The sequence below is a fragment of the Pleurodeles waltl genome, chromosome 11, assembly GCF_031143425.1.
Source record: "Pleurodeles waltl isolate 20211129_DDA chromosome 11, aPleWal1.hap1.20221129, whole genome shotgun sequence".
NCBI lineage: Eukaryota > Metazoa > Chordata > Amphibia > Caudata > Salamandridae > Pleurodeles > Pleurodeles waltl.
Genome location: NC_090450.1, coordinates 354,610,188 through 354,637,082, shown reverse-complemented (window position 1 = coordinate 354,637,082; position 26,895 = coordinate 354,610,188). Strand labels below are relative to the sequence as shown.

The window sequence follows — 26,895 nt, the reverse complement described above, 5'->3', positions numbered from 1 at the left end:
GATGGAAATTGGCATCCTGGTACCCACATCTAGGACACACTAAAGTCACTCCTGGGAACATCTAGAGGAGGCCGTGTGGTGTTAAGTAAGTTTGGTGCAGGAAGTTGAACTAGGTCAACTTTGGGGATCATTGGAAGATATTTGCTTCACTTGCTGAAGTGCTATCCCCCATTGTTTTATCGTCGGGTCTGTCCCGAGACACATGTCTCATATGGGTTCGACAAGTAGTGCGAGGTACACGTCTGCAGTCTGCAAGGCTACATATAATACTGTTTTCACTCTGCGGCCCATAGAATGGGTCAATATACACTGCAGCCTGTGATGGATGGCCAGGGGCTTCTCTTCCCTCCCTCCAAGTGGTCCTTATAGCCAGGACACGAGCAATGTAAGCTACAAATTGAGCTGCTCCCAAACCATTGCCATCTTGCAGGTCCTGGAAGGAGCGCAGCATCCCAGCGGTATACACGTCCCCCAAACAGGTCACTTCTGATTCCTGCTATGGCCCCAAGTCATGGGTCTTCAGCAGGGTAGGCATCGTGGACATGCTCCAAAGTGGCAATTCAGCTGCTTATGGGGGTGCACCCCAGAGCAGCTGAGTAAATCTATTTCAGCACGGCTTTGCGACCCACGCCAGCCTACCAGCATCCCCATCCGGGCCTCCTTCGTCTCAGAAGCTAATCCAGTATTCCACTCTTGTCGAGCTTGTCACTGGTTAAGTGGCTTTCGCCCAGCATGTGTCCCGTCAACCACTACATGGGCCACTGCAACTGTGCGGCCGCCAAGTACAGCTCAGAGTCTGGTACCCCTAAGTCACCCTCTAGGAGTGGGAGTTGGAGCATATGGATAGAAACTCACTTGAGCTCCCTCCCCTACCCCTCACTCCCTACACCCCCCCCCCATTTAAAGACTGAGAGTAGACTTTATAGGTCTTTAAAGAAAGCCATACAAGGGATCAATGGCACTGTTCCAAAGAAATATACGAGTTGTGGTAATGGTAACATTTTCGCTGTGGAGGCCCAACCCATAGGGGATGAGGGCAAATGTGTCCAGAAGCCTACAGACTGTCGCAGTGACATCAAAGTTCTGTCATGATTGCCACCAAGAAGGTCTCTATCCATATGATAGATGCTCACTCCAAGGTAGCAGAACGTCTCCAGCTGCCAAGGGAGACGGTCCGATTCCAACTCTGCCACCTACGCCTGCTATGTCACTCTCCGCTGGAAAATGCATGACTTTGTTCAGTTCACCCAAAGACCCACCATATCCCTGAAAAGATCTAGGAGGGTATAGAGTGCCAGTAGGTCTCACCCCAGGTTGCTCAAATAAACCAGGATATCATCCCCGTAGAGCAAAACTAAGTGCCGTTGAGGCCCCTCCTTTACAACTTAGTCTGCACCTCTCACACGCAACAAGGCAGCCAGCAGCTCTAGAGCTAATGCAGAAATCGCAAGGGAAAGGGAGCACCCCTGTTGTGTGCCTCTGCCAATATCGAACTATCAAGAGATCTGATGTCCTGTATGGACTCTGGCTATCGCGCCGTATACAGCAGCTTGACCCACTTAAGAAATTCAGGCCCCACCCCAAGGCCGGGCAGAGAAATAAGGCCTGCTCCTCCATCTCTTTAGCGGTCGCATACATACTACATTCAAACTTGGCAAGTGCTTTTTTTAGAAGCCCAAATACCCGTGAAGGCAGCAGTCGGAAATGTGCTATGTTTGAACTGCAGATAGAGCTTCCTTGTCATAGTGGGCCTCAATATCATCCAAGCGCTGTTCATACCTAAACTCATCCTTGAACTGGAGGAATATTTGTTTCAGGGTGCCAGAGACCAATTGAGCGTACTGTAGTGAATCCTAGTTTGTTTTAATGGGAAAACAGGAGTTAGCTTAGCCTCTGGCTTGCAGACTCGTGCCCCCGTCACCTAGTGACTTTTAACCCACTTAGCTTGCTCTCTTAGCCCATTTAATTATTTAATTCATCTAAAATGGCTGCCTTGTTTATAGTTAGGCCACTTGTTATGCTTTGCATTATCAGTGCCACCGACTAAGGCGTCAAGATCAAGCAATAAAGACAAACAAACAGTAGGTGTTCACACTTGGGGATTTTCCCTCTCTATACTTTCGAGGGATTGTTTGTATTAATTGCCGTCCCAAGAATGTCTGTTATCTATTGTTTGGGAACACACCTATGTCAGGGGTCCTGGTAGATATGTATAAATACATCACACTTTAGACAGATAATCAGAGGGATTCTGACCAGAGGGCATCGCCACCATTGCTGATATCGATGCTGCACGTCGTCTTGACGCTGACCCAGTCTTCGTGTCCCTGCGGAGTCTGAGATAGAGACCTCAATCCAAGGTAACGAGGGTTGGGGTCCCCTTTCATGGACCTGGCTTTGGCAGATTAGGTTTAGCAAACCCAGCTCTCCTTTAGGTAGGAGGTTAGGCCCATCACATTAGGGTATTAGGGCATATTACATCTCCTATATCTTTTACATGCATTGCAAGATGGTGGGGGTCTTTGTAATAATGACCCTCGTCTTCACAATTCTGTTCCTTGCATTATTCATTATCCTAATCATTGCAGCCCATGCAACTTATAGCAAATTGCAGTTGTGTTAAATAAAAACTGTTGAAACTTTACTGCATCTTTGTCATTGCTGGTGTTTGTATGAAACATGATATATGTGTGAGAAAGGGGTAATCACCGTTTAACCACGACACTCCCTGAGAAGTCTTATTTTCGAGTCCATGCGTAAAGGCTGCCATAAATTGCCTTTTTACTATTGTGTTTCTGGTGAGGTACTGCTAGTGAGCCGGTAAGGTTGGGACAACAGTTGCGATTTGTTGTAGGATAGGCATAGTCACCTACAAACAAAAGTACTGTCATCCTTTAACCAGCAGTCTTGCCTCGAGCAAGAGTCCAAACTACGACAGTACTTAAGACCCTTTTTGTGCTTTCAGTACAACTTTTTTAAAGCTAATTTGCTTAGACCAGCCACAACCTCAGGCTCAAAGCAAAGGCCACCACATCCTGTATTAATTAAGATCTCTTTCACATATTTTAACTAACAACTGGATCCTGAACCTGAAAGGCTTAATACCTCCTTGATCCCTCCTGGAAACAGCCAAGCTCCAGAGAGGCTACATCCAGAAAAGAACATGTCTCTTTTCTGCTTCTAAAGTAATAGGTTTCATATCCATATTCTATCTAAGTGGGGCTACCAGGGTACTAATTGGGAGACCCACTATCTGGCGGAGAAGAAAGTTCTAATCAACAAGACGTTTAGACAACTCCTTATAACCCCAAAGCTCTGCCCAATAGAGTGCCATTCCTAAGGCCTGCAATTTATGTATTTGGGGGACAGGGGAAATTGGGCAAAAACAGGACTTTTTATTAGCCCTCGCAAGCACCCCAGAACACTGCACCAATTTAAGCCTTTGTTTTTCCAGCTGATGACACCAATCTAATTTAGTAGTTAAAGTTAGCTCTAAATAATCAAATACATACACTTCAGATGTACTCCAGATAACTTAGGATTGGGCCTCGAAGTGTGGCTCGAGTTTAGTATCATGAATTTGTTTTGGCTACATTAACTTTAATGCCCTTCATCACACAGAATCTTTCAAAACTATCCAAGATTCATTGCAGACCCACCAGTGACTTGGACATCAAGGGAGTAACATCAGCAAAAAGGAGGGTGGGGATTTTAGAGTTGGCCAACCAGGGAACATCCACATCACACAGGTTCAGGTGATTAACCAGATCATTTACATCGAGTAAAAAAGTGTAGGGGCCAGCACACAACCCTGTCTAACCCCATGATCTACAGAAAATGGGTCTGCCAACTCCCTGTGTGCTCCACACCAGACTCACAGAGTTATTGGTGTGAAGCCTGGTCAGCATGCTCAAAAGATCAGTGGGAACCCCCATGTTAAATTGAAAGCAGAACCCAAGTTGTTAGAAATGTGGTCTCTGGTTGGCAGTCAGTTTGCACTCTGTCCAAGCAGGGTCCCTCACTCTAGTCAGGGCAGTGGATATACACACTTAGGATAACCTCTGCCCACCCCTTTGTATCTTGGCACAAGCAGTTAGGCTTATCTCAAAGGCAATGTGTAAAGTATTTGTACCAATACACGCTAATACGGTGACAAGACTACAAAATGGACACCGCGTCAGTTTAGAAAAATAGCCAATATTTATCTAAATCAAACAAGACCAAAACGACAAAAATCCAAAACACACAAATCCTGAATTTTCACCGGAATAGATTCTTACTCCATAGAAAACAATAGAAACGTTGTTGTTAAACAAAGTACCTGGTTTGCGTCAACAATAAAGCCGCACAGGTGAGCGTGCGTCGGAAAAGTCAGCGATGTGTTGATTCCTTACTCACAAGTGAGGCCGTGCATCGTTTCTTCTTGGGTCAGGTAGGTTAGGCGTATATTTTCTCTTCCACAAGAGGGCGATGCATCGATTTCCAGACGGGGCACCTCAGATCAGCACAAGTTCACGAGGATTTCAACGCACAGCCATAATGCGTATGAAATCTGGCTACACCATAATAGAAAACCACACTGTGTGGGATTTGCATTGTTTTCAGCAGCCGCAAGCGGGTGTTGCGTCGTTTCTCCAGCCGCGATACAGGTGATTCATTGATATTTCCAGCCGCGATGCAGATGGTGTGTCGATTTCAGCCGCGAGACGGGTGGCACGTCGTTTTTACAGCCGCGTTGAAGATGGTGTGTCGAAATATTCTGTGCACAGCTTCCTGTATTGTGAATTTCAGTCCCTGTTCTACCAGCTCCACCTTTCAAGGGCCCAAGGACTGGATAGGGCACCACTTGGCAGGGCAGGAGTCTCAGCAGAGAGTACAGGTGCTGGCAGAGGAAGTCGTTGATGTCCCTGAGACTTCAAAACAGGAGGCAAGCTCAGTCCAAGCCCTTGGAGAAACTTGACAAGCAGAAATATACCACAAAGTCCAGTCTTTGTCCCCTTTTACAGGCAGAAGCAGCAACTGCAGGATAGCCCAGCAAAGCACAGAAACAAGCAGGGGCAGGACTTCTCCTCAGCTCTTCAGCTCTTCTCCTTGGCAGAGGTTCCCCTTGGTTCCAGAAGTAATCTGAGAATCTGGGGTTTTGGGTCCACTACTTATACCCCTTTCTGCATTTAAAGTAGGCAAACTTCAAAGGAAAGTCTCTGTTGTTCACAAGATCCTGCCGTGCCTAGGCCTAGCCCCAGACACGCACAAGGGGGTTGCAGACTGCATTGCAGACTGCATTGTGTGAGGGCAGGCACAGCCCATTCATGTGTAAGTGAACACTCCTCCCTCCACTCTAGTCCAGATGGCCCATCAGGAAATGCAGGCTATACCCAAGCTCCCTTTGTGTCACTGTCTGGAGGGGATTTACGAACAGCCCAACTGTCAGTCTGACCAAGATAGGGAATACACAAGCAGGCAGAGTCACAGAATGGTTTAAGGAAGAAAATGCCCACTTTCTAAAAGTGGCATTTTCAAACAGTTAGTTTAAAAACCACCTTTACCAAAAGATGTATTTTTAAATTGCGAGTTCAGGGACCCAATACTCCACATCTCTATCTGCTTCCAAAGGTAAACTGCACTTGAGATATTTAAAGGCAGCCCCCATGTTAACCTATGAGAGACATAGGCCTTGCAACAGCGAAAAACAAATTTGGCAATATTTCACTGTTAGGACATGTAAAATGCATCAGTACATGTCCCACCTTTAACATATACTGCACCCTACCCATGGGGCTACCTAGGGCCTATCTTTGGGGTACCTTACATGTATAAAAAGGGAAGGTCTGTCTCTGGCAAGTGGGCATACTTATCAGGTCGAATTGGCAGTTTAAAACTGCGCACACAGACATTGCAGTGGCAGTTCTGAGCCATGTTTACAGGGCTACTCATGTGGGTGGCACAACCAGTGCTGCAGGTCCACTAGAAGCATTTGATTTACAGGCCCTGGGCACCTCTAGTACACTTTACTAGGGACTTACTAGTACATAAAATATGCCAATCATGGGAAAGCCAATCACCAATACAATTTACACAGAGAAAATATGCACTTTAGCACTCGTTAGCAGTGGTAAAGTGCCCAGAGTCCTAAATCCAGCAAAAACTGGTCAGAAAAATTAGGAGGAAGGATGCAAAATGTTTGGGGATGACCCTGCAAAAAGGGCCAGGTCCAACACAAGTCAACAAAGGTGACATAAATGCAAACGACCGCAACATCACTGATTTCCAATAAATTCGCTGGAATCTAAAAACCTGGTCAATAGTGCTTATTCCATTCCTGAAGCCTACTTGATGGTGCACCAACATTTATTTTTCATCCATCCATTGATGCAACCATTCCAGAAGGATGGAACTAAATAATTTCTGAGAACAATCATGAAGGCTAATGGGCCTATAGTTACATGGGTCTCCCAAGGAAACCTTTTTGTGAATAGGGATAATCTCAGCACCTGCCAGATTGGGGGAATGTCTGCACCAGCCATAATGTAGTTAAAAATAACCATAAAATACAGACATTCAATGAATTAAGAAAAAGATTTCCTGGAACTTTGTCCTACTCAGGGCCTTATAGGGGGCTATATCAGCAATTGCCAATCTCACCTCCTCCTCAGTGATTAGTGTGGAAAACGTGCAGATATTAGACACAACCATTGCATCCACCAGTTCCCCATTCTGTAAAGGATGTTCTAGCCCCAATTTTACCCCCCTATTCAAGAAGTAGATGTTGGAAAATGGGCGAATCCAATCAGCTGCTATGACTGTTGAGCCTGCCTACCCAGACCAATTTCCAGAGCCCCTGACGACCCCCTTCCTGACCGTGTCCAACAGATCCATTTACTTGGATGTTTCCAACTTTTTTTGAGGTGGCGATAATTCTTTTTTATGCAGCCCTCTGAGATTGATCACTTCCCTATCCTGATTCTTGATTGCAGAAACCAAGGCTACTCTGAGAGCCCTACAAGTCTTATTAAACCAAGTACGAGAGACCCTCCAATCAGTGGAACATCTGTCAACCACATAAAGGATATCCTTTAACTTGGCAAACAGATTTCCATGGACGGAACTAATTCTATCCCACCCAGCCGATTAAGACCCCCTGTCCCCCAGTATGCCCCCAATGGAATCTGCAACCAGAGGATACATATTCCCCAATAAACCATCAGAATCAACCAAATGAGCCCAGTTCTCTCTGCGCATGTTACTGGCTAGTCCTAGGACTCTTCTACACTAGGGACCCTAGTGACAAAAGAAAGGGTGACTGATAGGACCAATGCATTATGGTCACTATTTTGGCGAGGAATAGTGTAGGAGGCTGTCCTGGTTTGTTGTGGGTACCTTGGGTACTTACATCTTACACCTGGTCCAGTTATCCCTTGTTAGTGAATGTAGTAGTGTTCTAGCAGCTTAGGCTGATAGAGGTAGCTATAGCAGAGCGGCTTAGGCTGAACTATGAGACATGCAAAGCTCATGCAATACCACTTATAGTTACACAGTACTTATACACAAGTAAAGGCAATACTCAGTGTTACCAAAAATAAAGGTATTTATTTGGGTAACACACTACCAAAAATATCTTAGAGACAATACTCCTTCTGGAGGTAAGTATTATACACAATATGTACACTAGACACCAAAATTAGACAAGTAAATAGTCCTAGAACAATGCAAACAGTAGGAAATCCTATAGAATGCAATGGGAGAAAATAGGTCTAACGGCAACTCAAACCATATACTAAAAAAGTGAATGTGAATCAGGAATTCCCCCCCTAGACAAGTGTAGTGTGTGCAGAATCACTGGGAGAGTAAGAATACAGTAAAGGTAAGTAAATTACCCCACCCCAGAGCCCAGAAAAGCAGGAGTAAAGTAATGCAAGTTTCCTTAGGACACACTACACCTCGTTTTAGGGATTTTGCAGCAGCCAACCAAGTCTGCAAAGAACAACTGCTGGATTATTGGATTTGAAGACCTGCAAAGGAAGATGACCAAGTCCAGAAGTCGAAAGAAGTTCCAGGAAGGACAGGAGCCCTTGCCAACCCAGAAGAGGGTGCAAAAGAAGAGTCCCCGGTTACATGAAGACTGCAGAAATGCACCCTAGGAAGATGCCAGTGGGGTCCTGCATGATGCAAAACATTTCCCACGGCGTGAAGATTGTTGCAGATGAGATTTCATGTTGGAAGACGCCAACAAGCCTTGGCTACGGCAAAAGTGCGTTTTTCATCAAAATGGCGCTGGATGGACCCAGGAGGGACCTGGGGGCCTCTGCTCTATATGAGGAGGAAGAGGGGGCTCTCAGCACTTTAGAGAGCCCTCAGGATGCCAGACAGCACCCCCAGAAACCACAGGATCTGGGTTCAAAGGATGTGCAAAACGTGGTTGATGCAGCACATCAAAAGAAGGTCCCACGCCGCTGGAGAACAGCTCAGTGAGTTGAGCGTCGCAGGGTGGAGTGCTGGGGACCTGGGCCAGGCTGTACACAAAGGAATTCTGCACGGAGACCTCAGGAGGTGAAGAAGATACAAAACACAGGGGGTACCGTCGTTCTCAGGGAAGGCAAGGCTTTACCTCCTCCAAATGTGTCAGCAGGACCTCAGGACAGTCTATGTTGATGATGTCCACCCTCTGTGTCCTTAGGAGCACACTCGTCGCCGTGAGAGGAATCCCAGGGTACTGGTCGTCACCTTGGAAGGTGCCTGCTTGGAGCAGGGGAGTGACTCGGTCACTCCATGGGAGATTTCTTCGGTCCTTCTGGTGTAGGATGAAGACAGGGAGACCCCAGAGCATGCACACCATGGAAACTGTTGCAGTTGCTGACTTGGAGCTGAGGTTGCTTAAGAAAAGTGTCTCTGGTAGACACTTTGTTGCAGTTACAGCTTTTCTTTGAGCAGGCTGCGGTTGATCCGAGGTCAGAGGATGCTGAAGTTTTTGCAGAGGATTCCTGAAGGAAACTTGTAAGCAGAATCTGAAGAGAACCCACAGGAGATACCCTAAATAGCCATGAGAAGGGGATTGGCTACCTTATCAGGTATGGACCTATCAGGTGGAGTCTTTGACGTCACGTGCTGGCACTGGCCACTCAGAGTCCTCCAGAGTGCCCCCACACCTTGCAAATCAAGATGACTGAAGTCTGGGACACACTGGAGGAGCTCTGGGCACCACCCCTGGGGTGGTGATGGACAGAGGAGTGGTCACTCCCCTTTCCTTTCTCCACTTTCCCGCCAGAGCAGGGGAGAAGGGGTCCCTGAACCGGTGTAGACTGGTTTATGTAAAGAGGGCACTATCTGTGCCCTTCAAAGCATTTCCAGAGGCTGGGGGAGGCTACCCCTCCCCAGCCTGTAACACCTATTTCCAAAGGGGAGGGTGCAACATCCTGCTCTCAGAGGAAATGCTGAGTTGGCAGCAGCTGTAACTGCAGTGTAAGCCTCAGAGAGCTGGTTTGGCAGTACTAGGGGTCTATGGTGGAGCCCCCAGGATGCATGGAATTGGCTCCCCAATACCATATTTGGAATGTGGGGGGACAATTCCATGATCTTAGACATGTTACATGGCCATATTCGGAGTTACCATTGTGAAGCTACATATAGGTATTGACCTATGTGTAGTGCACACGTGTAATGGCGTCCCCGCACTCACAATGTCCAGGGAAATGACCCTAATCTATGTGGGGGCACCTTTGCTAGCGCAAGGGTGCCCTCACACTTAGTAACTTTGCACCTAACCTTCAGCAAGTGAAGGTTAGACATACGGGTGACTTATAAGTGACTTAACTGCAGTGAAAATGGTTGTGAAATAACGTGTACATTATTTCACGGAGGCTGCAATGGTAGGCCTGTGCAAGGGTTTGTCTGAGCTCCCTATGGGTGGCAAAATAAATGCTGCAGTCCATATGGATCTCCTGGAACCCCAATGCCCTGGGTACCTAGGTACCATATACTAGGGACTTATAAAGGGGGTCCAGTATGCCAATTGAAATTGGTAAATGTAGTCACTGGCCTACAGTGACAAATTTAAAAGCAGAGAGAACATAAGCACTGGGGTTCTGATTAGCAGAGCCTCAGTGACAGTTAGGCACTACACAGGCATACACATTAGGCCACAAACTATGAGCACTGTGGTCCTGGCTAGCAGGATCCCAGTGAGAGGCAAAACACACTGACATATAGCTTTTTATCTATGAGCACTTGGGTCCTGGCTAGCAGGATCCCAGTGACACAGTAAAAACACACTGACACACACTCACAAACAGGCCAAAAGTGGGGGTAACCATGCTAGAAAGAGGCTACTTTCATACAAATAGCAAACATATCGATCAGCAACGGCCACAGCCTAAGATCCCCCAAGATATAGTCAACAAGACTGGTGCTAGATGCTCGAATAAAGGTATGGCTTCCCTTTTTATCTGACCTAGTTCTCACATTCCCTGCTCGAAGGCCCTGCATCAGAGTGAAAGCATTAATTTGCAGGGCTAGAGCATGTCATTTCCTAATTGGCGCCATGTCCAGTTTAGGAATCCCCCAAACATTATCTTCTTTTTCGGTAATGTAGGGCCCATTAATCTCTAGTGGTTCAAACTAACAGTTAAAGTCTCCCCCCACAGTCTTGAGAACCCCAGCTGGGGCTTCTGACATATGCAAGTTTAATATCTCTAATATAGGGGACTCATGATTAGTTCCACCCGGCCTATGATACACATTATAGATATAAAGAGTTTGGGAGGCAGAACTTAGTGCAACACACAAGATATCCAAACAGGGCACCACCACTTATTTTATTTGAGAAGACAAACTAGGCATCCCCTTCCCCTGGAAATAGCTTCATTACTACAATTTGCAAACCCGGGGCGATAGAGACGGCTAACTGACCTGGTTTCCTAGAAGACGCAAATAGTGTGCAGATCAATAAATGAAGCCCACTCAGGAATATCGAGCTTGGAACCAAGCCCAGCAACATTCCACACAAGCACTTTAATAACAAAAAGATGGGAATTGGGGTGTGACTGCTCATTATTCATCATGCCTACAACAGGATCACTACTCCCCACAGATGCTGGGGAAACAAGACTTTCAAACAAGGGGCCACTAATTGAAGCCTGTAGCACATTGATTACACTGAATGGGAGTCAGAGACTACTATGGAATTCTTGGTTATCACTGGGCCCTACCACCTGTGGGCTGGAATTCACTGGTAAAGTACCAGATAACTGTGAAAAAATCACTCCTGCCCCACATAGGGCTTGAAATCCCCAATCATAGGCTCTCAGGCTCTAAAATCCTTGACCGACAAGAACCTTGCTGGGATCCCATCCATGTAATTTAGATCACCTTTCATCAAACCCCTCCCTGAACTTCCACCTTCCTAATATCCATCAGGGTTCTCCTTCAAGGAAATGCCCACCTAACCACCAACAAGTCAGTCCACTCCATCAAGACTGTCAAGGCCCTCAAACCGATTTGCAGTGGGGAGGACAAAACCAACATCCCTAGGTACCTGGTTCACGTTAGGCTTATATAACCAAGGGGTATCACGGCTGATTTCCTAAAGCTCGGTATCTCCTCCTCCCAGAAAAACTAGGCTTATTAAAATAACCTAGGGTAGAAGTACCAAATTCAATTTTCCCTTATATGTTTCACGGGGTGAAAAAAGCAGCCTTTGTACAACGTGGAGACTTAAAATTTATGATAACGCTGTCACCCTCAATGGTCTTCGTGCCACAACCCAACAAACCCACCCAGCATGTAAGGAGAATATCATCCAGTATATAGAAGAAGTCCCTTTGATGGCCCAACCACTTAGTACATTTATTGGTCAAATCTCTTTGGCCTTCCTTCTGACCCACTTGTAGCACAGATGCTCTGGCCAAAATTGCCACATAAGAGCATGCCGGCGGGAGATCTATTATTGGCTGCCCCTGGCCTAAATGACAGGCTGTAGATCCTTGAGCAGAGCCTCCTACACAATCTTCGGGCCAAACCACTAAGGCCCTCTTAGACCTGTCAGGGTCAAGTTTATCCATTTCTTGCACGGTGGGACCTGGCAAGGTGCTAGAAGCCTCCCCAGCCAAATGTGCACCACACAAAGGGCCAGCCACCGCCTCAGAACTAACTCTTGTAATAAAACCTCAGGCAACCACCTAGGATTCACGACAGGAGAGTTATCCTACAAAGCGAAACTTTTTTCAATAGCTCCCAGACTATCGTGGATAGATGAAAACTCTTTAGAAATTATGCTCTGGATTTTCTCAAGTTATTATTCCATGAAAGACTCAGCCCAATACGGAACTTAGACATGGTCCTCCCACATTGGGCTTTACACTAGTAATAGGAGTCATAGAGCCCACATTGCTACTGGATCTCGCTTCTGTTCTCCCATCCTTTGGTTGCAGTCTGGGCCTTTTCGAAACTGGTAGTGTCTGAGTAGGGGCTTTAGAGCCCGCACCAGGGGGAGTGGAGACACCTCCACAATCGTCCTCCATACCCAGCTGCAAACCATCAGGCCAATTTCCGTAGGTACACTAAGAGGATAGGGTGGACTACCCAATGTACTCCCATCCAAAAAAGGGTCATTGGGATCACCCAGCAATAGACACCTCTCTGTAAGTTCAATTTTTGTAGAGATTATTCCCATTGCCTTCTGGAGCCTTTTGTGTATATTGCTTGATTGGGGTGGGGACTGTAATCTGGAAGGGCATCCTGGGTTTTTTCTTTTCCCCATGGCCTTTACTGGGGAGGGGCTCAAACACAAACACCCACAATCATGAATGCCAAAGAGGAGGGTCAGTTTGCTAACTTATATTAGCCCCAGACTATTGAATTCAGGCTGGCAAATCAATTACCCTGAGTATGATGTCAGAGTGAGCCCAAGCTCGTCCGGCTGCGCGCAGACAGGCCTGCGCTTGGCCCGGGCACACGGCCGGTGTGTCACGTGTAGCGGAAGAGAAGCATCCGATGTAAAGCACTTCCTGGCACCAGGATGTAGCTGGCAGCCCCTCCTGCCGCGGGTTATGGTGGGGGATGTAGTGCGGCTCCCCTGTTGCTTTCTAGCTCGTCTCGCACATCAGGAGAGAAGCATTCGATTTAAAGCATCTCCGGGCATAGGGAAGCAGAAAGCCTGCCTTGCTGATGGACTTCCTGGTAGATCGCAAGCAATTTGGGAGATCGCGTCACTCTAAACTTTGCATATTACTTGACGGGGAACCTGTCCATGCCTGGAATTTTGCAGTGGGCCATCTGACATACAGCAGCCAATGACTTCTCAAGTTGCAGCTGTTGTTCAAGTTCCTGGGACTGGATATTAAGTCAGGGGAGGGTGACTACTGCAATATACTGCCAGAAGTGCTCACTGGAAAAGCTAGGGGCAGGTGGGGGAGAATTAGAAACGGTCCTAAGACTGAGCCAAAGTATCGCAAATCTCAGCTTGGGAGGATACAATGGCACCCATAGATGTGCAGATTGCAGCTATAATGGTCCTGGTGATTGCTGAACGTAAAAGCCTTTCCAACGTGCAACCCCGCTTATCTCCATCCGCATGCTGGTGAGCCAGGGACACTCCATAGTCAATATTAAGTTGTTCCTCACGCAGCCTCATCCAAGCCTCAATTACTGTCACCGCCTCCCGTTTTGGCAGTGCACATCTGCTCCTCCAACATTAGTACACTGCAGAGAAGGGATGCCTGCTCCCCCAGGATGTCTTAATACAGTGTCCCCTCATAACCACCTTCATGGCATCCCACTCCACTCCCAGGGAGCCTGAGATAATCTCATTCTCCTCAAAATAATACAATCTTGTATGGACCTGATGCTCTGGGGCATAATAAGAGTACTCGGTATCATCAGGGTGACCCAGGTGCCAAATGTCCTAGAGCTGTGTTGTAGACGTCTATTCCCTGAAGTGTTTTGTCTGCTGTAGATCCTGAGTCCTAGGTAGTTGGGGCACTTATCTGTCTAATGAGGTACAGTGTACGCAATTAAAGACCCTCCCCCCCCTTCCTCAGTACACTAAGGGACATGGAATTAAGGAGCAACGATTGGGACAAAGTGCATAAGCAATCCCCTTGGAGTGTGTTGGGGGCATAAAATGAAACAATTGCCACTGGGCGCCCATCAAGCGTTACCCTCTAGGAGCACAAACCAGCCCTATGGGTCCACCAAAGTCCTGTTCTGAACAAACAGGACCCCTGAGGCAATCCAAATTAGCACCCTCCTCGCAAACGCAGTATCAAAAACCTGCCCACTCTGTTGGGCAATCTTGTCTAGTTCAATGGTGGTAAGGTGAGACTCCTGCAAGCATGTCATGTGAATATGCCTCCGCCTGAGGTAGGCATACACCCTGTTATGGCGCCATCCACTGGATATTCCATTTTAGTGCATTAAACCTCATAGCCATAGAGCATATATGGAACGCAGCCCCCTGACAGAGGCCCAGCTTTACCATCATAGAATACTAGGAGCACATTTTCTCCCCCGTTTTCTCCTCTGCCCATTCCAGCTCCTGTTACTAACCAAACAATAACACCCATTCCCTTGGCTTGGACACCAATAGGCGTTGTGCCACAATGTCTAACTAGATGGTCAGTTATTAAGACCTAACTGTTGCACTGATCAGTCCTTACAGAAATCTTTGTATAACAGGCCAAGAGATGTGCAAAATAAAGTCCTGGGTGGCCCCAAGCATCCCTGGCCCTAAGAAAGTGCTGATAAGTCCCAAGACTTCATCATAGACGATCATGCTATCCAGTGACTCCTCCGATTACTTTCACTCCGTCTGCTCCTCCCCCAGCAGGGGCCCCAGTAAATTCATTCACCTTGATGGTAGGTCGGGCGGATCAGGAAGTTCTTTCCTTGAGGCTGCACTGAGACAATAGTAGAATCCCCATCTGAAGCAAAGACCCTGGAGCACCCAGCACCGACTCCTGATCAGTGTTGACGTCAGTGCCTGAAACCTGTTAGTACCCTGGAGCGATACCTCAGCCACCACCTGTGCACATTCCTTTCCAGCTTGTTCACTGATAGGCTGTGCTTGGGGCCTGCGTGGGCAGCGCCAGCGCCCGGTCCTCCCGTCAGACCATCCACGTAGATCACCTCTGTCTTCTGCCTCCGACCGGTCTGGGACACCCTTGGATCGCAGTCAGGTCCAGACTTCCTCAGGGGAAGTGAAGATGTGAGTAGTGTCCACATTAACCACTCTGAACTTCGCTGGAAAAGCAGGGCATAGGACCGGCCCACACTTCACAACTGTGCTTTTACAGCTCCGAATGTTTTCTAATGTCTTTGGACCTCCGCCGTATAGTCAGGGTAGGCAGCAATGGGGTTCCCATTGTAAGTCCAAGGGCCCTTTTGTTCGGAACAACTGGAGGATTAAGTCTCTGTATCTGTAGTTGAGCAGGTGTGCAATCCACGGACGCGAAGGAGCTCTCGCAGCAGGTGGCCGGCCAGGGATGCGATGCGATGCACCCTTTCCACTGAGAAGAACTTGGGGAAACAGTTGGCTTAGACCATTTAAGACAGCCAGCCCTTGAGAAAGAGTTCTGTGTTGGAGCCCTGCACTCTTTTGGGAAATCCTCAAAAACTATTATTATTGCACCTTGAGCGGCCTTCAGTGTCCTCTTCTCACCTTGAGGTCTTTTACTTCCGCCTGTAGGAGGTTGAGTTGATCCTGAACCAAGACTAGAGAGGATTGCATGGACGTCAAGGAGGACTTCATTTCATCCACCCTCTCTGTGAGTTTGGCATGGTCTGCTCGTAGAAGAACTGTTTCCATCTGAATGGCCCCTAGCTGAGCTTCCATAGCACTTTGAGTCCTGAATAGCCTGCAGCACTATGTCAAGCATTCCGGTGTGCTTTTCAAGAGTGCTTTCCAGCTGGCTGACCACGTCTACTGGCTGGGTGGAGGCAGCCAGGATGTCCATAATTGACTTCTGAGGAGGCGGGGGTTTGGTGGTTTTTATTTTGGCCATGCCCCTGCAATCACCATCGCACCTCTGAGAGGCAGAGCAAACAAATCAGTCCTTTAGTCACTACACCCAGGACCCCCCAAGAAGCTAAACTGCACACGCTTCACAACCACGTTGGTGTCCTGTAGCATGTGGCGTCTTACTAGAAGAAATGGGGGCCAGTCGGGCATGCAGCCCTGTGTCAGTCAGCAGAATGTTAATGCCCCCTCCGAAGACCCTCCAAGCGGTGATGCGCACCAGTGACTGCTTCTCCCTATTAATCTGAGTGCCGGGGGCATGGGGGAGAGGGATAGGATAAGGGTGAACATCTCCGAGACTCTGGGAGCCCAACAGAGGGAGATCCAGACCCAAGACTCTACCGCCAAGGCAATCTGGTACCTACACTCTTCTCACTCTCCAGGTCTTGCTGCTCTGCGGCGAGGGGGTGGGGGGGGGAGAAACAGTTAATTAGTGGGCCAGGTGTTTCTCCCCATACCTCTGTGATGAGGGCTGTCTTTGTGCCTGTTATACAGGTGCCTCCTCACCTCACCATGTCTAGGGCGGGACCAACCACTATTCAGGCCACTCTGAGGTGTACTCCCCGTTGCCTTCAATGCACCACGGCCTTGTCTTCTGATGGTGTCCTTCTCTCATCTGATGGCACAGGACAATCATGGTAAGGTAGTGCGCACACCCTCGTGCCTCTGTTGCAGGAGGTCAGTCTGCGTGTGTCGGCCTGCTGAGCTGGACCCCAGAAGTCAACAATACAGCCGCACCAGCACCTGTGGGAGGGGGGGGGGGGAAACGCCCGCACCCTGGACCTTTGATCTACACTCCGCAGCAGGCAAGGAGTGCGGGGCAACACTTGCATCTGTCTCCCCCTCCCTGAGCTCCCATAGCCATAGCCTTGTGACACAAGCCATGCGAGGGAGGGGTTTAGGTTCTGCATCTGATAGTTGCATTGGCTGCCCACGACCTAGTAAATGCCACCAGGGAGCAAGCTCAACAGCCCTCAGTGAAATCTTCCGGGCAGTTTAAGGTGGGGGTGGCGGTGCATTCAGTGTGACCCTGCATACCGGGCTAGGCACAACGGGTCTCAGCAGCCGCAAGCGCCGCCTCGCCCATTGCCCACAAATTATGTCAAGGAGGGCTGCACCATGGGCAACAGTGGTTATCCAGCAGGGACTGCGGAGCGAAGGCTACATAGCTCACACCCCCGGGGCTCCAAGTGCCGTAGCCTTCAGGTGCGAGCTATTCAGAGAGAGCAGATCGGGCCTTGCTGCTGCTGGGCACACCATCATCAGCGGCACTGTCAGTTTTGCCGGAAACTGACCCAAGCTCCCCTGCAGCAGTCGGCATCGTTAGGGAAGGGAGGGTCACCATTCTTTGGGGGGACTCGTGGTGGCACTGGAGCGAAGGATGATGGTGGGTGGGACGAGAGCGCAACCTCACGAAAAGTTGACTGCTCATGGTGCCATCTTGGTCATGCCCCCCACACCTTCCACACTTCCAGACAGAACCATTACACGTCTTCCAGGCATGATGGCCTCCTTTGTTGATAGTGCCTCATGCAAGACTGAATATGTGTCCACTGCAGGAATCTCTCACACAACAGAGGATCACTGGGAAGATCTATTGTTAGTCAGACCCAAAGCTTCTTGCCCTCTTCTATGGTGGAACATTAATACTTTGTTATAGGGGTGGCCTTTTTGCAACCCCATTCTACAGGAGACCATCACAACCGACGCATCCCTCAATGGTTGGGGGGGCACATCTAAATACTTTGACCATCTGAGGACATTTGAAACCCAAACACCATAGGTTTGACATCAGTTTCCAAGAGCTCCTAGCAGTGCAGCTAGAATTGAAAGCTTTTCTTCCACACCTGGTGGGAAAAAATAGTTCTAGTTTGCATAGACAGCACCACAATCCCAACCATATTTTTCTGCAGAAACTCTGGGGGGAGCGGATTCGATCTCCATGACTCTCTTTCACAATGAATTTGGAGGTGGACTTTTGGTCACAAAATACACCTACTATCGAAACACCTCCCGAGGACAGAGAATGACTTTGCCCATCTCCTCAACAGGATGTGGAACAAGTCCATGAGTGGAAACTCCACCCAGAAGTCCTCTGTCAATACTTTCTGCGGTGGGGCTTTCCACAAATAGACCTACTCACAACCGCAGAAAATGCAGAATGTAATGTGAGTGAAATGCTCAGGGATATTTGCTTACGTTGTTCAGCCGCTCGCTCTTCTTTCATTTCTGGCTCAGAGGTTAAGGAAGCATCCCTCATCCTCATTTTGGTAGCTCCAACTTGGGCTCACCAACCATGGTTTACAACACTTCTGGAACTGTCAGTGGTCCCTCACGAGAAACTCCCTATCAGGCCGGACCTCCTGACACAGAACCATGGAGATAAATAAGATAAGATAAGACAGACCCCAGGACAGTCAACCTTGCTATTTGGTTCTTGATGTCCTAATATTTGGCTATCTTAAACTACCAATTGAATGGAGATGCACGCAGACCTACTACTCGTTTGTGCTATGCTGCAAAGTGGAAACGTTTTGTTCCCTATTATCATTCAAAACAAATTGACCCGCTCACACCAGTGGTACAGGATATTGTCTGCTAATCTACAAACCTATGGACTAGCATTTACTTCCATCAGGCTTCACTTAGTGGTAGTTGCTGCATATCTACCAAATAGACAAAGCCTTTATAGAAGGCCTCAAAAGGGTAATACCTCCTCGTACCCTCCCAGCACCATCATGGAAGCTCAGCATCATACTCACTAGGCATATGGGCCCTCCTTTTGAGCCACTTAATTTATGTCGACTCCAATTCCTTTCAAGGAAAGTGGCTTTTATAGTTGCTATTACTTCCTTAACCCTTAATACGTGGTTGAGATCTCCAAGCTTTAACTTTAGAAGAACTTTTCTTTCACATACATAAAGACAAAATTGTCCTTCGTACCAACCCACATTTTTTACCAGAGGTGGTTTCACAATTCCACCTGTCAATCAATAGAACTTCTTTTTCTTTCCCACAACCAGAATCAGTTGCAGAAAAGGCACTTCATACATTAGTTGCCAAAAGAGAACTCTTGTGTTATATATAGCTAGAACAAAATCATTTAGAAAGACACAACTATTGTATGTTGGTTTAAAAAAAACACACAAAGGGAAGGCCATCTCCAAATCAGGGACTGCCAGGTGGATAGTCAAATGTATACCAACCTGCTATGCCAAAGCAAAGAACTCCCTAAGAATCCCTTCAAAAGCTCATTCCATTCGCAAAAAGAGAGCAGCCGTGGCCTTTATAGAGAACATTCCAATAGTTGAAATATGCAAAGTAGCTACTTAATTTAAACCACATACCTTCACAAAGCACTACTGTGTAGATGTGTTAGCTAGACAACTGGCCAGAGTTTGCCAAGCAGTATTATGTACACTCTTTCAAGCAACTGCAACACCCACAGGCTAGCCACTGGTTTAGGGAGGACTGCTATACAGTCTATGCACAGAATGTGTAACTCCAGCCACTCGCTTCCAATGGAAAATGTTACTTACCCTGTAGACATGTGTTTGTTACATGTAGTGCTGTACATTCATATGCACCCACCCTGCTCCTAGGATACCTGTGGCTGTTGCAGTAATCTTTCAAACGTTTTTTTTACACTTATTGTTTGCATGCACATCCAACCCTACAAAGCTTTACAAATCACTCCATCCTCACTCGCCTCGTGCCTGAAAACAATCTTACAGTGGAGCTGATACTCATGTACATTACTAGCCAAAGGAGGAGTCACCAAACCCTATTACTCAAAAGACTTAGAAGAAAAACAACTTGCATATATCCAGACCAACTCTAGATGCGGAAGTATGCACAGCATGTGTCTCCACAGCACTACATGCTACAAACCGATATCTACTGGGTAAGTAACATTTTCCTTAGCCCCTCTCTTAACCCCACTGCTGAAGTGTGCAGGGTATGTGATTTTAAAACCCCTCACCTTGACCAAGGATGAAGGAGATGTGTTCCTTCCTCTCTTGCCTTACTTAAGGCTGAAGGGATCTTAAACTTAGAAATAAACTAAAGCATGTGACACTTTGGTACCCTCTCCTGCACCATTTTCACAGTGAATGGCATGGGGGCAAAGTGACCTTCTCTTTCGTAGTCCACATAATGATGCGCATCACCTTGTTGTGATCTTCTTGACAATGTTTATAGTAATGCTTTGTGTGATCTGTCTGATGTAGTGAAAAAAGAATAGTTCCAAAAAGAAATATATTTACAGATTAAAACTGCTTCCCTATGAAAGGGTACACTGTCATTGTCGATGAATGATGCAGGTTTAATTCATCCCTATAGATAACCCTCTATTCATATAATATATCAGCTTGGCCAAGCTTGTAAATCTCCTTTTGAGGGTGTGTTGGGAATATCAGACATGGTGGCATAAGCCCCTCATTTGGTGGTCGCTAATGAGTGGATGTTTGAAACTAGAGCTGACTATGCCTATGAGAGTGAGCGATGGGTCCTGGGCTGAGGCAATGTTCTACAATTCCTATACGGGTGAAAATTGTCCAAAATCCTACATCTTCCACTAGAACAGCAAACATTTGGTGAGAAGTATCAGATGCCATTGGGTGGGATAAAAAAACTTAGCAACAGCTTTGATGGTTCCCAGCACGATCGGTGTAGCATCTTGCAATAGGTTTACTTAGGTAATACAGTTTAAGTGCCTTCACAGGATTTATTACACCTAACAAGACATATGAAGATTGGGTAGGGAATGGTCCCCCATATGCTTAAGATGTCGGGAAGATGTAGGTGATTCCTACACTCAACATAGAGATGTTGGGTGCTTCAATGGTAACCGGGGAAAATAGAGTAGCTCTTCTCAAACGTCCTGCAGCATACCATCACCCTTACCCAGAAAGTGGCCTTGTTAATTATATTATATAAGATTGGTATTAATACGTATCAGAAGATCATGCTATGTGTAGCATTAATTATAGCTAAGAGGGACATTGCATAAAATTGGAGAGCGATTGGGGCTCCTGAAATGTCAAACTGGAGTGGATCCTGACTACTGTAGTATCGTGGGAAAGCAAATATACAAACTGAGGAGATGCCCACAAGAAGCATGACCATTTATGAGAGGTGGATGGAGAGATTTGAGAGCCTTAGTGATACCCCTGTTGAATGAAAGCATATGAGTAGGTCATGCAATGTTACGTTTAGGGAAGATTATATTTTGGCTTAAGAAATCAACACTACGGAACAACTGGATTAAATTGTATTATGTCTCAACTTTGGTTCTACGTGAAACATCAATAAAATTAGCTATTAAAAAGATCAAGGAAAATATGTTTACCTCAATCCCTAGGCGGTTATTGTTATTAAGCTTACTTTTTCCAGACCTAGCTGATGTGATCTTGTAGCTGTTGAGTAGTCTCAGTGCCTTGCACTGTTCTCCATGTTGAGATCCTCAACATGGCATTGTGGTCTGGAACAGTATCACTTCTTGCAGAGTAGCTTGTGCCTCATCTCACACACAACACAGCTGCAAGGTAATCAAGGCTTGTCTTCATCCTGCGGCAGAGCCATAATCAGCATTGTTTCAGCTCCTCGTAATATGTGCCCAGCACTTTTATATAGTTCCTCCTTGCTGTCTGTACAGTCTAAGCCCACTTTGCCCAGAGGTTCAGTATTTATACTACTTGGTGCAGAAGGAAAATCCTAAGAAATGCACAAGCAAACCAAGCTTTTGCATTTTCGAAATTCCAGTACTTTAGCCTTGTTGCTGTGGGCTTTTGTAACTGTGGTCTAGGTCATACCTCTTCAGACTGGTTCAGGGTGTGAATTGTCCTCAGGCAGGGCCTAGAAGAAGGCCGTTGTTGCAAACTGACGGTTATCAACACAATAAGAGAATGAGGGCTGAGTTTCATCAGAGCAGAGGATATCTATTCTGATCAAAAAGAGGGGATGGCAATCTACTTCCTTACCTAATAGGCAGAAGGAGGCCCTGAAAGATTTTATTGCATTTCCTAAGGTATTGGAGTCTTCTCGGTCCTTTCAAAATTATTCTCATCTCCCTTGAGGGTTTTTGGAATTCCCAATGTTGGAGTGCCCGTTTGACCTCTAAGTTAATTGTTATTCTTTCCGTTCACTTTGTATTTCTAGGCTTTGTTTATTAAAGAGACCGAGAAGAATATACTGTCAGAGAAACTGAGTCAAGTCCAGCGGGAGCTTGCAGATGCAAACATGGAAATGGAACGGGTAAAGCACGAGTGCTTGACTCGCCAGGAACAGGATAAGGTGAGCATCAAGCCTACTTCTTGTTTATTATAATACATCTAGGCCATCGTCTTACAAACCCCCTTCTGGTAACTTAAATTTGAGGAAAATCACAATGCAGGAAACCAGAGGATTGTCGTTCATGTATTCGTCCTTGTAATATCCAAAATTCAGACTTTAACATATTGCTCCTGTCCTGTGTGGTAGACAAGGCCTTTTCAGGCACCATGATGATCCCAAAACCAACAGGGTTGGCTGAAAAGCCCAAAACACCCAAACAACGCTGCAATTAATGGGGCCAGAAAGCCAGGAATTTGTTTTTACAATGCATGCATTGACTGTAGAAAAACAATAGTATTACAAATAAACAACCCTTAGTAATTCTGTTCTTTATAAACAAATGCTTTACCCAATAAACATTTGTGAAGAGGACAACAGTATTTGTGTGCGGTAAGCAAATACCTTTTACTTTAAACAAAAATCCAGACCCGATTTCTTTTTGTGGTGTTAGCTTTTGGTGCGTGTATAGCACATTGATCCCACAACAAGGACGGCAATGATGTAAGGGCCCTGGTACAGTGTAATCCTTCTGGCAGCTGTAAAATGACTTGTTAAGTGTTTTAATTTCCTGAGTCAACAGACAAACATTCTTAGAGCTGGGGCAAACACTTGGGCTCCATTAAGATGTGAGATTTGACTTTCAGGACTGCCAACACCACAGCCATCACCTCGAAAAAAGATGAAAGTTGTCTAAACTGTACATACTACACTTTGATAATGTTAATTATGGCACACCCAACATTTTCACCAACAAGCCACAATCCACAGCCACCCTGAGTGCATTTCCTGTCTACAATGTGTTTCGTGGCCTATTAACATAGATTAGATTGGCTGTAGGACTGTATAAGACCATGGAACAGGGTTTTCATGTGCTGGACTTTCTAGGTGTGTTAGACCGAAATTGTTAGTTTAAAACTACAAGGATGAAGTGATAAAGGTAATCTCCATATTTGGATGTCTACAGTATATGTGGAGCTCTTAGCTATGACCCTGAAGTGGTGGTATCCTCAGTTTTACACTATACTGTGCCCTTTCACTGTCTAGCGCTCTTTTGACAGGTAAGGTGCTGGTGGAAGGCTAGGTGACGTGTGGCTGTTTCATGTTCTAGCAGGGCAGTCCTTTCAGGTTTGCCTCTTGGGATGGTCTGAGGGACTGTGATTTTATAAGCGGTCTTCTGCATCTATTTCTCCTATATGTGCTTTGTAGTTTTGTGGATTGGATGGGGGTACACTGATACCTGCAGAGCCCGTTTAGGATTATGGAGGACCTGCATTGGTGGACAGCCATGTTACAGTGGTTCATATCTTCTCTTGTATGCCATATAGCTTCTTCCATCTATCCTAACCCTTAAACCCCACCACCACCACTCCCTCTGTGGTATCGGGGCTGTAGGTGTAGCATTGACGCAACAGACCACTCAACATTACAGACTTCTGTTTCTTCTGCTGATTTTGGCTGTTTGGTAGTTCTGCCTGGTGGGGTCATGCCACTCCTGTTTAGTGCACTGGGTGTTTCACATTAGGGCAGCACTGCCCTCATTTGCTGTGGGTACTCCACTAATTTGGGGTTCTTCTCCCTGCTGTGTGCCTGGAGTAGGTCTTGTTTCTTCTTGGAAGTGGGGCATAAGTTAATGTGGTGCTTTCTGGGGTGCTTGACTCCACACGCTTATTTGGATTCTTGCTCTTTTTCTTGCTTTATGGGCAGATGCTAGTTTTGCTTTCAGAAATTTATGCCAGCTGGTATGCACCAATAAGTTATGGGTGTTTTCCAATTGAAGGCCATAGCTCTAATCCCGATTGATAATAACAGATCTACGAATAATCGTTCTTGTTCACCTGGTTGTGTTGGACTTTGGAAAGAAATTAAACCTCAGCCTCAACCACTGGGCTGACATCCAACTGAAACTGGAAAGCACTTTCCCTGTATTCCCCTGATCAAATAGGGTTGGGAATGTAGGACACTCAACTATCATGTAGGACGATTCCATTCAGAGGAACCATTGTGCCATCAAGATTCTGAGTCAGTGAACTTAATGTTCTTAGGCCTGAAGTGTGTCAAGAATGATCTGTGCATTGTCATTAATCCAGTCAGAGGGAATATGCTTTATCTGCAAAAATGAAAGGCTTGTTTAAGATCATTTTCCACATTCAGAAGAGTTTTCTCTGTTGCTGATAGGGAGTTTTCCTGTCTGTTTTCTGTTTTACTATTCATTTCAGAATGATTGCTTTGCTAACTGCTTGAAGACCTTGGGGTCTAAGTGACCCTATGTGGATATGATCAGTATGCAATCTAAATCTCCAGTTCGATAAGGTGTCCATGTTTCAATTTAGCCCCTTTCAACCTCAGGAATTTATAAAAATCTAAGGTACTGATTTAGAGTGTGGTGGACAAGCTACTTAGTCGCAAACACAATTCAGTCCCCTAGCCGCCAAACTCTGTTAACCTGTTTCATGTAAGGATGGACGGACCCTAAGCTATCTGTTGACAGTCCCTGCTTGCTCCATCATCGAAACGCCACCTTCAACAGCCGATGGATAGGGGGATATCAGAGGGAGAGCATTGCACCATCCGCTCTATTTAAGTGGACAATGTGTTATCATTTTTTTCTGTCAGTTACTGCCAGGAAAACTTGGCAGTGAGTGACAGAAAACATATTTGCCCATACTCCCTAAGAGAAAATTCCCAGTGTGTCTCTAATTTTGGTGGACAGTTGCCAGTCAGGGTGGCAGTGGTAAGGTTCTCCACTGCCCTGAATGGCTGTACTCCATCTGCCAAAGCTTAAATCTGGCCCTATGTTCTGTGGTTTAAATTTGTACTGTATTGTTTTGTATTTCTACAAAGACCATAGGTAACCTAGATGGTATAGATCAGTGAAACTCAAAGTACGGCCCAGGGGCCGCATGTGGCCCTCCTGACCTTTACATGCAGCCCCCTGGTGAACAGAAGCTCTGGGTTGCTGTTTAATTGACTCATCACTAATATTGAAAATATTTTTACATAAACTGGCAAGCAGTTATTTAATGGTTAATTGAAGTTAAAGAAAGGAAAGTCTTTAGAGTGTCGGAGGACAGTTGTGTGTTTCCAAGCACCTGGGAAGGTCACAAAAGAGGTGGAGGTAGTCAGAATGGATGTGAGCATGGTGCTTATGGGTTGCAGTCCTCTGGAGAAGGTGTGCCAGGGTAGGACTGTAATGGGGCTCCTTAGTGGCCCATGGACTGGACCTGAAGATGTGGTGCATAGACCTGTATGGTACTTGTACCTGTGTGCTCCTCTTCATCTTCTACTCAGAATGGATCTGTTGACCCCACCCTGGGAGTAGGGCCCTCTGAGTTCTTTTCAACTTCTACCCAATGTGATTGATCTTTTTTGTATGTTGACACTAAATTGTGTATGCAGGGAAATGGAACAAGTTTATCATCAGACATTCCTGTAACTGGATTGATTCTTTGAATGTGACATTGGTAAATATCTTACAATTTGCAATGTTGGTTCAGCATGGCTGTGCAGTTGTCACTGTCAATGGATACATTGCAGCTATGTCTGACTTTTTGTCTCTCAGACCAATCATCCTTGTAGAAGTCCTCGGCGATGGTACGTTTTTTTTAAGGATTGATAAACATCTTTCTGCCAGTCCTGTTGACCTTTTTGATGGGCCCTCCTCTCGAGTACCTGCATAGTTGCAGTTGTCATATGAGAAATGTCATGTTAAAAATATGTTTACAGCTATAACCTCAGCTTGTCAATTAGGGAGCTTTAGCCCTTGAATGTCCGCTTGTGTTTCACATGTTTCTTCCCAGACAAGTTAGTCTTCCAAAGTAAGGTCGCTTTTCTATCTAAAGTTTTGTTAACATTCCTTCTAAGGCAGTCTATTACCTTGCCCACATTCTGTCTACCACCTCATCCGACAAAGGAGAATGAGTGGTTACATAGGTTCGACCCCCAACTTTGTGGTAAGCTTTTACATCAGCTGCATATGACCAGCTCTTTGTTGGGTTCCTGGGCAACAAAAAGGGGAAGGCAATTTAAAAGAGAATTTTTTCTCAATGGATTTTGCTGTGCTTCAAGATCAAGTGTTGGCAGAGAAGGGAACTGCCTGAAGGGATCTGAGCCTATTCCACCAGGACAAAGTCTTCTCCAGTGAAGCTGGCTAGAGGTGTGTGTCACAGGACTCTTGTCATTGGGTCGAGACTGCTGTTTTCAGGCGGCAGCACCACCGCGTGTGAGGGACTGAGTCTTATCCCACACAGTCTGGCAACTTTTGGCCTAACCCTTTCTGCTAGCTAGCAGCACCTCACCAAAACCCAGAAGTAAAGGTGAGTTGTGGCAGCCTGACACATGACACTCTGACTTCTCATGGAAGTTGTGGTGGAACAGATCTTACACCTTGCTCTCAGTTACATAAGGTTCATATGTGCAGAAAACAAAGGGAAGAAGGATTTGGTTCTATATATTTTATTGAAGCAACTGCATTCTACTTAATGAGGCATGAATTGTGATTATTAGGAGAATGAACACTGCACTATTATCATTGTGATGGAAAATGAGAAACAGATAAA

General features: G+C 46.3%; 1 protein-coding gene across 2 annotated transcripts in view; it reads left to right on the top strand.

Moving 5' to 3' along the window:
* Positions 1 to 26,895, top strand: part of CROCC2 (ciliary rootlet coiled-coil, rootletin family member 2) — an 878,259-nt gene that overhangs the window by 392,352 nt on the left and 459,012 nt on the right. For both annotated transcript variants that reach the window (XM_069213663.1, XM_069213664.1), the window contains one exon: positions 22,166 to 22,300. In XM_069213663.1, the coding sequence (XP_069069764.1) occupies positions 22,166 to 22,300 (135 nt within the window). The remainder of the gene's footprint in view (positions 1 to 22,165; positions 22,301 to 26,895) is intronic.